Source organism: Podarcis liolepis (assembly GCF_965112155.1).
Source record: "Podarcis liolepis genome assembly, chromosome: 17".
NCBI classification, from domain to species: domain Eukaryota; kingdom Metazoa; phylum Chordata; class Lepidosauria; order Squamata; family Lacertidae; genus Podarcis; species Podarcis liolepis.
In genome coordinates, this window is record NC_139571.1 from 43,717,878 (window position 1) to 43,728,328 (window position 10,451).

General features: G+C 49.1%; 2 protein-coding genes across 4 annotated transcripts in view; one reads left to right on the forward strand and one right to left on the reverse strand.

Moving 5' to 3' along the window:
- Positions 1-5,350, reverse strand: part of ATP1A1 (ATPase Na+/K+ transporting subunit alpha 1) — a 32,222-nt gene extending 26,872 nt beyond the window's left edge. The window contains exon 1 of one of the 2 annotated variants that reach the window (XM_083481688.1): positions 5,298-5,350. In XM_083481688.1, the coding sequence (XP_083337814.1) occupies positions 5,298-5,309 (12 nt within the window). In that variant the 5' untranslated portion in view covers positions 5,310-5,350. Of the gene's footprint in view, positions 1-4,531; positions 4,898-5,297 lie in introns of those variants that run through there. The other variant, XM_083481689.1, reaches the window with a different exon arrangement.
- A 207-nt stretch (positions 5,351-5,557) lies between these two features.
- LOC310696484 (NADH dehydrogenase [ubiquinone] 1 alpha subcomplex subunit 1-like) lies at positions 5,558-10,027 on the forward strand. 2 transcript variants are annotated; one of them, XM_083482063.1, is made up of 4 exons: positions 5,558-5,583; positions 6,549-6,754; positions 8,236-8,301; positions 9,659-10,027. In XM_083482063.1, exons 3-4 carry the CDS (start codon positions 8,277-8,279, stop codon positions 9,979-9,981), a joined length of 348 nt encoding a protein of 115 aa, XP_083338189.1. In that variant the 5' UTR covers positions 5,558-5,583; positions 6,549-6,754; positions 8,236-8,276; the 3' UTR covers positions 9,982-10,027. The 2 variants fall into 2 exon arrangements, with proteins under 2 accessions (XP_083338189.1, XP_083338190.1); XM_083482064.1 differs by lacking the exons at positions 5,558-5,583; positions 6,549-6,754 and having other exon boundaries at positions 8,232-8,301.
- Positions 10,028-10,451: the final 424 nt, after the last annotated feature.

The following is a 10,451-nucleotide window of genomic DNA, read 5'->3' on the forward strand; positions in this document are numbered from 1 at the left end:
ATATATACATCTCAGCTGGTCCCAATACTGCTCTGTTTGCACCCATCTCTAAGCAGCGTTTCCCTTTATGGCATTTTCAGACATGAGGATGTTGACAGCAGCCAGGCCAGTAGTATAAATGCAGAACTACAACTCTGTTTCTGTCAATTCATTCAAGGAGTTCCAGAACTGGATTCCGGAAAAACAATCGGACGGCAACTGCCTCTCTTACTTGACCATTTCAGGGAAAGACTGGCTAGTTAGGTAAGTTGCTCTCTCGCTTCAAGTCTTGCATTCCTTATATGGGGCACTATTGCCGGGATGAACCAAGCCAATGTACCATTTGCAAGACAAGGGATGGACTCCTCCCAGGAGCATACATAGCTAACAAGCGGCTGGCTTGATCTGAATGGAATACTGGGGCATGAGGAGAAAATAATTATGCCCGGATTGACAGCTATACCACAATCTGCGCCCTCCCTAGCCGTCGTCTTGCTTGTTCCCTCACCCTGGAAAACATGAGGCCAAACCCATGTGCCTGGCATGACCGCCTCCCTTTTCCTGGGATTTTCCATCCCTAACTAATCCACCAAGTCTTCGGTCTGGTATATTTCAAGGAGTTATTTCAATCCTGTTGTATTTCAAGTAATATTCAAGCAGTGGCCATGCTGGAGGAGGAAATCTGCCACCAGTTGGGAAAGCTCACGGTGACATGTTTAGTCCTGGAACTGAGGAAAGAGGCGGATCTCCCCCTCTTCTCCTCCCTCGAAGGTCTTAGATATACACACCATTTCTTACGTATCAGTCGTGCTGTTTATTTCAGTTGGAAGCTTTTCCACGCACAGGTTTTCTCAAGTCAACTCACTGGCTCACCTGCTTGAAGAGGACCTCTCTCAGAAGCCATCCTGAGAACCTGTTCCCCTCCTACTAGTCTTACCATTCTGAACTTTGGAGCACACAGGAGCCGTGCAAGAGACGTGCTGCGTTTGCCTATTCCACATTTCAGCATGATGAAAGACATCTTCTTCCTGTCCTCAAAAATTATCTCGCAGGCACAGTGCCCTTGGGGAGTCACTGGTGCCCATCTTACAGACTGGCTAATAAAGCCAATTCAAGATGGGTTCCGGAGTGAGTCACAGTCATGACTATTTATTACATTTCTATCCTGTCATTCCTCCCAGAGGAGCCGAAACGGCATATTTAGCAGATCATAGTCATTGGCCGTAAGCCTCTGTGCACAGCAAGCTTTAGCTGCAACTGGTGTCACACCCCGGCAACTGCTGTCTTTCTCTGTGCAGAAATGGAAAGCAACCTGCATGTTGCTACACAAGGGAACAATTAACTGGATTCAGAACTGTAGAGCTGGAAGGGACCCTGAGGATCATCTAGTCCAGGGGTCTGCAATGCGGGAATCTTTTGCCCACCGTGGGGCTTGAACCCATGACCTTGAGATTATGCGTTTCATGCTCTACCTACTGAGCTATCCCTCAGTCTATAGCAAGTATATGAATGCTTCGCATGAAATCTATATTTCCTTGTTCCAAGCATTTCCACTTCATTAATTTTTTTTAAATTTAAGTACAAGAGTTATAAACATACACACATTTTGCTCCTACCTATTCAGGTTCCTGAAAGTAAACAAAGTCCAAAATGGGCCGAGAACATCAACTCCAAATCCACAACTGCCTAAGCTCAGAATCCAAAACAATCTAGGGTCACAAGGAAATCAATTATTGTGGGTGCTCAAATTATTGCTCCCACCTTTTGCTCTCGCAGCTCTGGTTAGAGCCAAAATGTATTCGGCTGTGGAAGGGAACCCAAGCGCGAGACTGTGCACGGTTTTTGAAGGTCAGCATTGGAAAGGGGGAAAGAGCAATTCTGTGAGTTCCTGGTATGCGGGGAAGTAAATTTCTGGTAGCAGTACAGTAAATTTCCACACTGGCATGTCATGAATCCCATAAAAATGCTCGCGACATCCACACGATTATAGAAGTGATAACCAGTCTCATCACTCCAGGGGCTGCAGGGTTTGGGGGGGGGGTGTTTCTGGACTGCTCAACAGCCCAGCTTTAATCTCAGATATTATTACTGGTACAATACAAATCCAAAGCCTTTTGAGACAATAAAAATTCTCAGAAGAAGTCAGCAGACCTTGATGGGGCAATGGAAAAATTTGCCCTCTCCTCCTGACAAGATCCGTAGCTCGGATAGTACAGGCGGCTTTAGCAGAGCCCTAAAGTTCTGGAAATTAAAAGGAAACACACACTGTGGACATTGGCAAAACTCTTTATTCACTGTTGTACTCTGAGTTTTGCTCCATAAGCATAAATTTGAAGGATTAAACGGGATCTTAAAATGTGAATGCTTTCAGACTTTTAAAAATGATTTTTCCGTTTCATGCATAAATGCCACAAATAACCAAAAAACTCAGATCCCTTCAGGATATCCATGTTTGGTGTGGATAAAGGGATATATTAGTACAAAGCAACTGCAGTTCCCCCCGTACTGGATAGTTCATCCAGCAATGGAGAAGCAACAGCCGACCTGGGAACTTCACGCAGTTCTTAAACCGAAAATGGCGTCCAGAAGAATAAAATGTGTGCAGGCTAATAGACACAACTGCAGTTGGAAGAGAGAGCCCCTGTTAACATCCACAGTAATACTCTGGAGTGTAAGCAAGTTAAATCTTGAAGCTATACTAGAATCTCCGGTTACATAAACACCGAATCCAAAGGTATACCCTGCTCAAAAAAAGTAACAAAACAGGTTCAAGTAATTTTCCATTTTTCTTGTGTTGAAATATCAGAGTCACTGTGAACGGTGTGGAAGGGTGTTTTGTTTTTTTACCTCCGACTCTTCTGGATCTGAGATTCCTCTGAGGTTTGCTTAATGAAGCCAGTGCTAACAAGGAGAATTCCCAGACTGCAGAATCTCAGCTTTGTTTGCTTTCACATAGCGAAGGCAAAAAACAGACAGCGCTCAATCAAAGCTATTTTTCCTGTTTTTGGCAATTAAGGTTGCAACTCCATGGCTGCCAATGGCACTGAACTGAACGAGTCGTTACTGGTCAAAGCCAGTTCAGACCGATGCTTGCCACCAGCACCCCCATCTTGAAACTAGTTTGTGCTGGGAGACGGCCAACATACATCCAGGACGGTAGAGCGAGCCGCAGAACAGCTTGCGACTCTGCTAAGAATTTTACAGACAAACCTCTGCACTGTGATCTCCCTAGTCGTTTGCCCTCAGCTACCTTTGCTGCAAGAAAACAGGAGACCCATCAGGTGTGCTCACTACCTCAACCACGCAGTTAACATACTTTCAAGAGAGCGGGGCTGGCTGGAGGGCACAGGAGGGAAGAAAAGGCAGCACACCCCAATGAACTCTGCAAGGTTTGCTTCTGGAGTTAAACATGTTCAGGGTTGTACTGGAAAGGGCAAGAAGGCTGAAGCCTCAAGCAAACAGGCTATAAATTGCAGTTATAGGATTCCTGCATTGAGTTTACATTTCTGTGAAAAGCAACACAAAATATTCCCCGCCTACGAAAAAAAAAAGCCAGTGCGAAGCCAAGTGATGTGATCATCCTTTACATCCAGCAAGAAAAGGGAAGTTACTAGGGAGGAGTTCAGCTAAATGAATGGCATGGCTGTCCGGGGCACTAAAGGAAAGCTACCCAAAGGCAACGAAATACTACACACAATGTGCTAATGGTACAGACTACCAAGAGCAATGCCAACTTTACTGCCCCACTGCATCAAGCTGTAGGATCTTGTCACTCCGATGTTTCCACAATTAGGCAACGGCCTCTCCTGTTTCTACTTGTCCCGCCCGCTTAATTAGCCTTCTTAATTAACCATCCTGCAAAACCTGGACCCTGAGGCCTCTACAGAAGTACAGTTAAGGAAAACCACTCTGCTTTCAAATGGAGCACATGAAAGGTAGTATTTCAACTTGAGACGGGGCGCTGTCACAGGAGGCCCCTTATTCAGCCATTAAGGCTCCTTGGGAGACGTGGGGCAAATCCCACCTTTCTTCCTAACCTGCCTTGCAGGCCAAGGGCAGCAAGGGTAGAACTGAAATCCTTGGAGAAAAGGCAGAATAAGCTTTTTATACAATACACCCATAATCAAACCGGGGACTTTCAGGCCTAAATAGAGCAGGGCTCACCACCCTGGTCTTCCATTTCTAGCTGTTTTTCTAGGCACGGCCTCGAAAAAGAAAAACCTCCCAGACTTTGGAAAGTTTTTCGTAGATCTGAACAGGAAAGCACCACAGTCCAGGGCCGCCCGAAGCCACAAGCCGGAGGGACCGGGGGCCACTTCCACTTTCTGCCATGTCGACAGCCTCTCTCGCCCATGCCTGGCCCTCCTGCCCCCAAGTGGGGGACCAAGATTAAAAAACCCAGCCAGCTGGAGCCCCGGACCATTTTGAAACTCCCTTCCCTGTCTGGAATCTCGTCTGGGCTGGTGCGGAGAGAGACACGTCCAGGGCACGGGAAAAGAGAGAGAGAACCTCATGTCTGCCCAGCCCTCCTCCTCCTCTCAGCCCTTTTCACCTGAGGCGCTGATAACCCATTTTGTAACTCTGCAATTGCGAGGAAAATGGCTCCCTTCTGCCTCAAGGCAGCCCCGGGAAAGAGGGGGCCTGTCTTCTCTCTCTTCTGGAGAGCAGCAGGTGAGCTGCAGATTCAGAAACCTCGCACTTGGGCTTCCGACAGAAACTCCCCCTTCGGCTGCAGCTCCTGAACTCAGCACTTGCCCGCCCAGAAGACAGGAAGCCCAGGGCCAGGCCGGGAAGCGGGGCCGAGGAGGGGACGGGGGAGTCGGGCTCCCCTCCCAGGAGTCTTCCCAGAGAAGTGTCCCCCAAGGCGGGCTAAGCTGCGAAAACAGGCGAGCAGGAGCCCCAGGTGGGGCGGCCAAGGTGCGGGGCTACTTTGGGGACACGCTCGGCTTCTTCGGATCATTGGTGATCCTCGCTTCTCAAAACCCAAGAAAAACTTCTCCCAGAACGAGAAACGAGGCAGCAGAATTCGGAAGTCTTCCTCTTCGGGGACCAGAAGGAGAAGCCTCTTTCCGGGCTCGTTTTTCTTTCTCCGCTTCCCGCCTGCCCTCCCTGTCGCCCCCCGCCCGGCCCGCCAGCGAAGCCTCCCTCGCGCCTCCCCGGAGCTGCTGCCCCTCGACGCGGATGCCCGGCGCCCTGCCCGCTCCCCGGAGCCCCGCCAGCCGAGAGGGAGCGGGAGCCGCCCCGGAGAGCAGGCGGCGGGAGGCGGCGGGGGGACCCCCTTCTTCTCCTTCTCCTCCCTCCTTCCTTCCCTGGCTCACCCCTCTGCCCATGGCGGTGGCGTCGGCGTCGCGGTGCCACGTGTGCGCTGGCTCCCTCTGGGCTGCTCCGGGTCTCGCTGCTGCTCGGGGCGCCGCCGACCAAGCTCCGCAGCCGCGCTCAGGCCGAGTGGGAACGGGCGCCTCTTCCGCGCCAGCTAAAGCCGCGCGCCGCCCGCCCCGCCCTCCGCCCCGCCTCGGCCGGGAAGGGGCGGAGAGAGAGGCCCCCGGCCAGAGGCTCCTCCTCGGCGCCCGCGCTGCTCCCGCCGCCGCCGGGTCCGGACTGCGGGTCGGGCTGCCAGGTACCACCTTGGGCGGGCCGGGGGAACTTGGGGCGCGCCACCCGGGGCCCGCCGAGCCCAAGGAGAGGGGCGGCACCTCGGGCTAAGAACCGAAGTCGTTCCGCAGGTCCGGTCTTAGCCTGAAGCACCACTTTAGCTAACGGGGCCTCGATTTCTGTTCTCACCCTGAAGCAAAGTTCTTCATCCGAGGTAATATTTCTGGGTTAGCGGAGTCTGTAACCTGAAGCGTCTGGAACCCGAGGTACCACTGTATAGTTATTTAACCTCCTTCACCCTTGAGCCTAAATATACAGTGGTACCTCAGGTTACATACACTTCAGGTTACAGGCGCTTCAGGTTACAGACTCCGCTAACCCAGAAACAGTGCTTCAGGTTCAGAACTTTGCTTCAGGCTGAGAACAGAAATTGACCTCTGGCAGCAGCAGCAGGAGGCCCCATTAGCTAAAGTGGTGCTTCAGGTTCAGAACGGTTTCAGGTTAAGAACAGGCCTCCGGAAGGAATTCTGTTCTTAACCCGAGGTGCCCCTGTGGTTATTTGGATGTGGGCAGATGCCTCCTGCCAGGCGGAAGCGGCTTTGGAAGCGGCTGCCCGGCTCACAGACCGTTGGCTTCTCTGGCAGAGAGCCGACCTGGCCTCTGATGGCCCTTGGTGCTTCTGATCTAAGGCTTCTTCTTGCACCAATGTTACAAGATTGGGGAGCCCTCTAAATGGTGGGGGGTGCGGGGTGGGAGGGGCTGCACCCCAGTGGCTCCCCGATGCCCAGAGTGCCTGGGGGTCCTGGGCTGCCCCCTTGGCCTCCCTGATGTGGTCCAAAGGAAAGCACAGCAGTATGTTGGGCGCCAGCTTGGCTGCCGGAGTTGCCAGATGGAAGCCTCCAAGGCACCACCCAACTGCCTTAGGGACTCCGCTCCAGATTGGTGTTGGGTTTGCTCAAGCTTTCCTTCTCCCAAAGGTCTCCCACCAGCCAGCCGAGGCGGCTTAGGGTCAGAGTTTTCCTTCTCCTGCGTTGGCTCCCTTCCCAGTGTCCCTCCCTTCCCCCTACAGTACGTGCAGAAACCACGGTATTGGCTGTTGAACCCTCTATTGTTCTTGGCCGCTCAATCTGCCAGAGCCAGGGATGGAGACCCATCCGCTACCCTCACCTGGCTTAGCAGGCCAGTCAAAGCTGTTTCCCAGGGTGTCGCCGCAGTCACATGCTGGCAGCTTTTAGGAGCCACAGGTGGGAGCTGAGTGCAGGGGGGGGGGACCAAAGGTGGACAGCCTACCCCAGATGGAGCATGACGTGTCTTCCATCACCCTAGAAATACTGTGATAATATCAGCATGGCCCTTGTGATGCCTTTTAGTGATCAGGTGAGGAGACGGGGGACGCCACTGGAGCTGGCCTTGCTTCTTGAGGGGATGGGTGGAATCGCTGGGGAAAAACAGAAACCCAAAGTAACCTGCAGGAGAAAAAATAAGATTGCTCACAAGGTTCTCAGGAAATGGGCAGCAAAAAATTCTTTTCTTGGTTGGTTGAAGATTGAAATAAAGGCACAAGGGATGTTTAGAGAGAGAAAGCAAAGAAGCCCAGCTGGTTTGGATTAGCCGTGGGCATATGCAACTGCTTCAAAAAGCAGAAGGCAGCTAGTGAGCCCCAAACAGACACTGAAGACAAACTGCTTCATCAGACGTCCTGCAAGCAGCACCCTCTGTGCCTGCCTGAAAAGGAAAGGAAAATATCCCGGTACAGCGTGAGAGCGTCCCAGCCGAAAATAATGAGGCCGCTACCCTCACTGTACAACCTGAGCAGCGTGAAAACCTGGATATCAATGGGGGTGTACAGTGGTACCTCAGGTTACAGACGCTTCAGGTTACAGACTCTGCCAACCCAGAAATATTACCTCGGGTTAAGAACTTTGCTTCAGGATGAGAACAGAAATCGTGCTCCGGCAGCACGGCAGCAGCAGGAGGCCCCATAAGCTAAAGTGGTGCTTCAGGTTAAGAACAGTTTCAGGTTAAGAACGGACCTCCAGAACGAATTAAGTTCTTAACCTGAGGTGCCACTGTCGTTTCATCAGCTTGCATGCTAGATGCCATTTTGGATCAAGATGGAGGACCAAAACATGACTTTGACAGGAATTCACCTGGTATTTGGTGTAATGGGTCCAAACTCACAAATGACAGTATCCATTTAAAAATCACAATATTTGTTGGTTTCTAAAAATTTACAGGATGAATCTGTTCCTTGGTACGAGTTGTGGGCAAAAATATATATACCAAAGAAATACACCTGTCACTGTGTGACAAATGCAACTGAATTATTCCTTGCTATGAAAATGGCCATTCTTACAGCACTTCCCCTCCAAGTTACAATGAACACAACTGAATGATCCTTGAGCAGAGTGAAGATCTGGTTATGTCCAAGGGCAAGTGAAATTTGCTTGTTGGACTGCTGTTGAATGAATCAATTTATTTCGGTCACTGACCAGAGTGTGGGCTGTTCTTTGTTGAGTGTCAATACAGAAAAGCTGAAGACCTTTCCCAAGGAAACTTTTATAAAGAGGTGTTGACCATTTTGGCTAAGACCTTTGAAAGACTCCAGTTTGTGTCTAAAGAATGATCTGTTTTGTAATATATTTTCCTTTGTGTTATAGACAGACAAGCATGAACAGAAAAAAGTCTGACTGGTTTCAGACTTTATGACTGGCATTCACCACAGCCAAGGTAGATTCTGTGTAAAATGTTTTTAATTTACAAATTTTTAATTTGATTTAGAGTCCTACAGTATTGTTGAAGTTGCATATCTTTCTGTTACTATTAAATGGACAAATCAATCAATCTGTTAGAAGATAGTTCTGAAACGCATAATCCCTGACAAATTTATTATAGCACAAATTTTCAGGGGCTATGGTCCACTTCCTATCCCTCTGGACTTTGTTAACACACACACACACACACACATATATATATATTGCAGGAAATTGTTCAAGGACAAAGCTGTGCAATGTCTATCAAGAAAGTATTTTGGAATAAATTTGGAGAAAAGTGCTGGCAAATGTAGCACAGGTTTGATTAGGGTTGCCATGCGTCCAGAATTTCCCAGACATATCTAGAATACTGTAGTCGGAAGCTGTGTCCAGGTGGAAATAGCTAAAATGTCCAGGAAAATCCAGATGTATGGCAACACATGTCAGCAGTGTCGTTTTTGGCAACTTTCCTTTAAAACTCTTTTTGTGTGCTCAGCAACTTTGGGCAAAAGTAAAAAAAACACACACAACTGAACAACTTTGCCCAAAAACGCTCAACAACTTTTCTGTCCGGATTTTCACTGTTTGAAATATGACAACCCTAGGTTTGAGAAACAAATTTAATCTTCCAGAGTGGAGTCTGTTACACAAAAGATACAGGTAAATTTCCAGGATGAGCAGGGCTGCAGCAGTGGAAGGAACCAGAAGGAAGGGACAGAAAAATGAGCTTGTGGGTTGGGTGTACATCAGAGGGGTGCTGTCGTCGTTGCCTGTGTGTTATTCGAACTGGAAGAGTGTTGTGTGTGTATGCATGTGCCGCTGTCTGTATGAAAGCTGGGGAAGGATGCATGTATGTGAACGAAAGGAGGGGGATTGTGGGGAGGGGGCTAAGGGAGATTTCCGTTGTAGTAGCATGTGGTTTGGCTCACTTAGATGATCTGCACTCTTGTGTTTTACGATCCCTGCAGTCTCTCACAACAATAGGCCACATTCCAGAATTTCGATAAGACACTGTCTCATTTTTTGCCTGTCCCCCTGGAGTAGTATTTAGAAAAGAACAATGGGCTGCATTATATATTCACTGCACTTGGACCACTGGACAAGCGATAAAGATAATAATAAAAACATTGATGTAATGGTTACAGAGATAATATGTGAGACGTACCGCAGAGATTAAGTCTGCTGACCCCCCCATCCTGAGATGGATCATGAAATTAGGCAGATTTTCTTTAAGAACAAAACACAAATACATTATACAATGACAACTCCTCCAGTTTAAGATTCTTCTTTTAAAAAAATAGAATGGTTTTTAATTTTTTTTACTGGATTTTCAGAGCAGCGAGAAAGTCCAAAGAGAAAACAGGCGAACTCTGCTTTGAAAGGCAGCTCTGCTCACGGAGAGGTCTCCAGGGCCGGGGAGAGAAAGAGCCGCGCAGCCGTCGGGATGTGGTACGAGATCTTGCCCAGCTTGGGCCTCATGTACGTGTGCCTGGTCATCCCTGGCGTGAGCACCGCCTACATCCACAGGTACACCAACGGGGGCAAGGAGAAGAGAATCGCTCGGAACACCTATCAGTGGTACCTGCTGGAGAGAGACAGGCGTGTGTCTGGAGTAAATCGCCACTATGTCTCCAAGGGTTTGGAGAACATTAAGTGAAACCGCAGTGCAGTGAAAGCAACTTAATAAACATGCATTTGACAAAGTGTGGAGCATGTTGATCGTAATCTCGAGAGGGCAGTAAGAGTCTAATACTGCACCAATAAAATTGCAATAAAGAAATAAAATACAAAAAGAAGGAGAAAACAGGCATCTGTCATACAGGTAAAAAACATCAAAACACAAGAGTAGGGAAGAGAGATTACATTAAAATAGCTAGCTAGATCAGGGGTCAGCAACCTTTTTCAGCAGGGGGCCGGTCCACTGTCCCTCAGACCTTGTGGGGGGGCAGACTATATTGGGGGGGAAATGAATGAATTCCTATGCCCCACAAATAACCCAGAGATGCATTTTAAATAAAAGCACACATTCTACTCATGTAAAAACATGCAGATTCCTGGACTGTCCATGGGCCAGATTTAGAAGGGAATTGGGCCGGATCTGGCCCCCAGGCCTTAGTTTGCCTACCC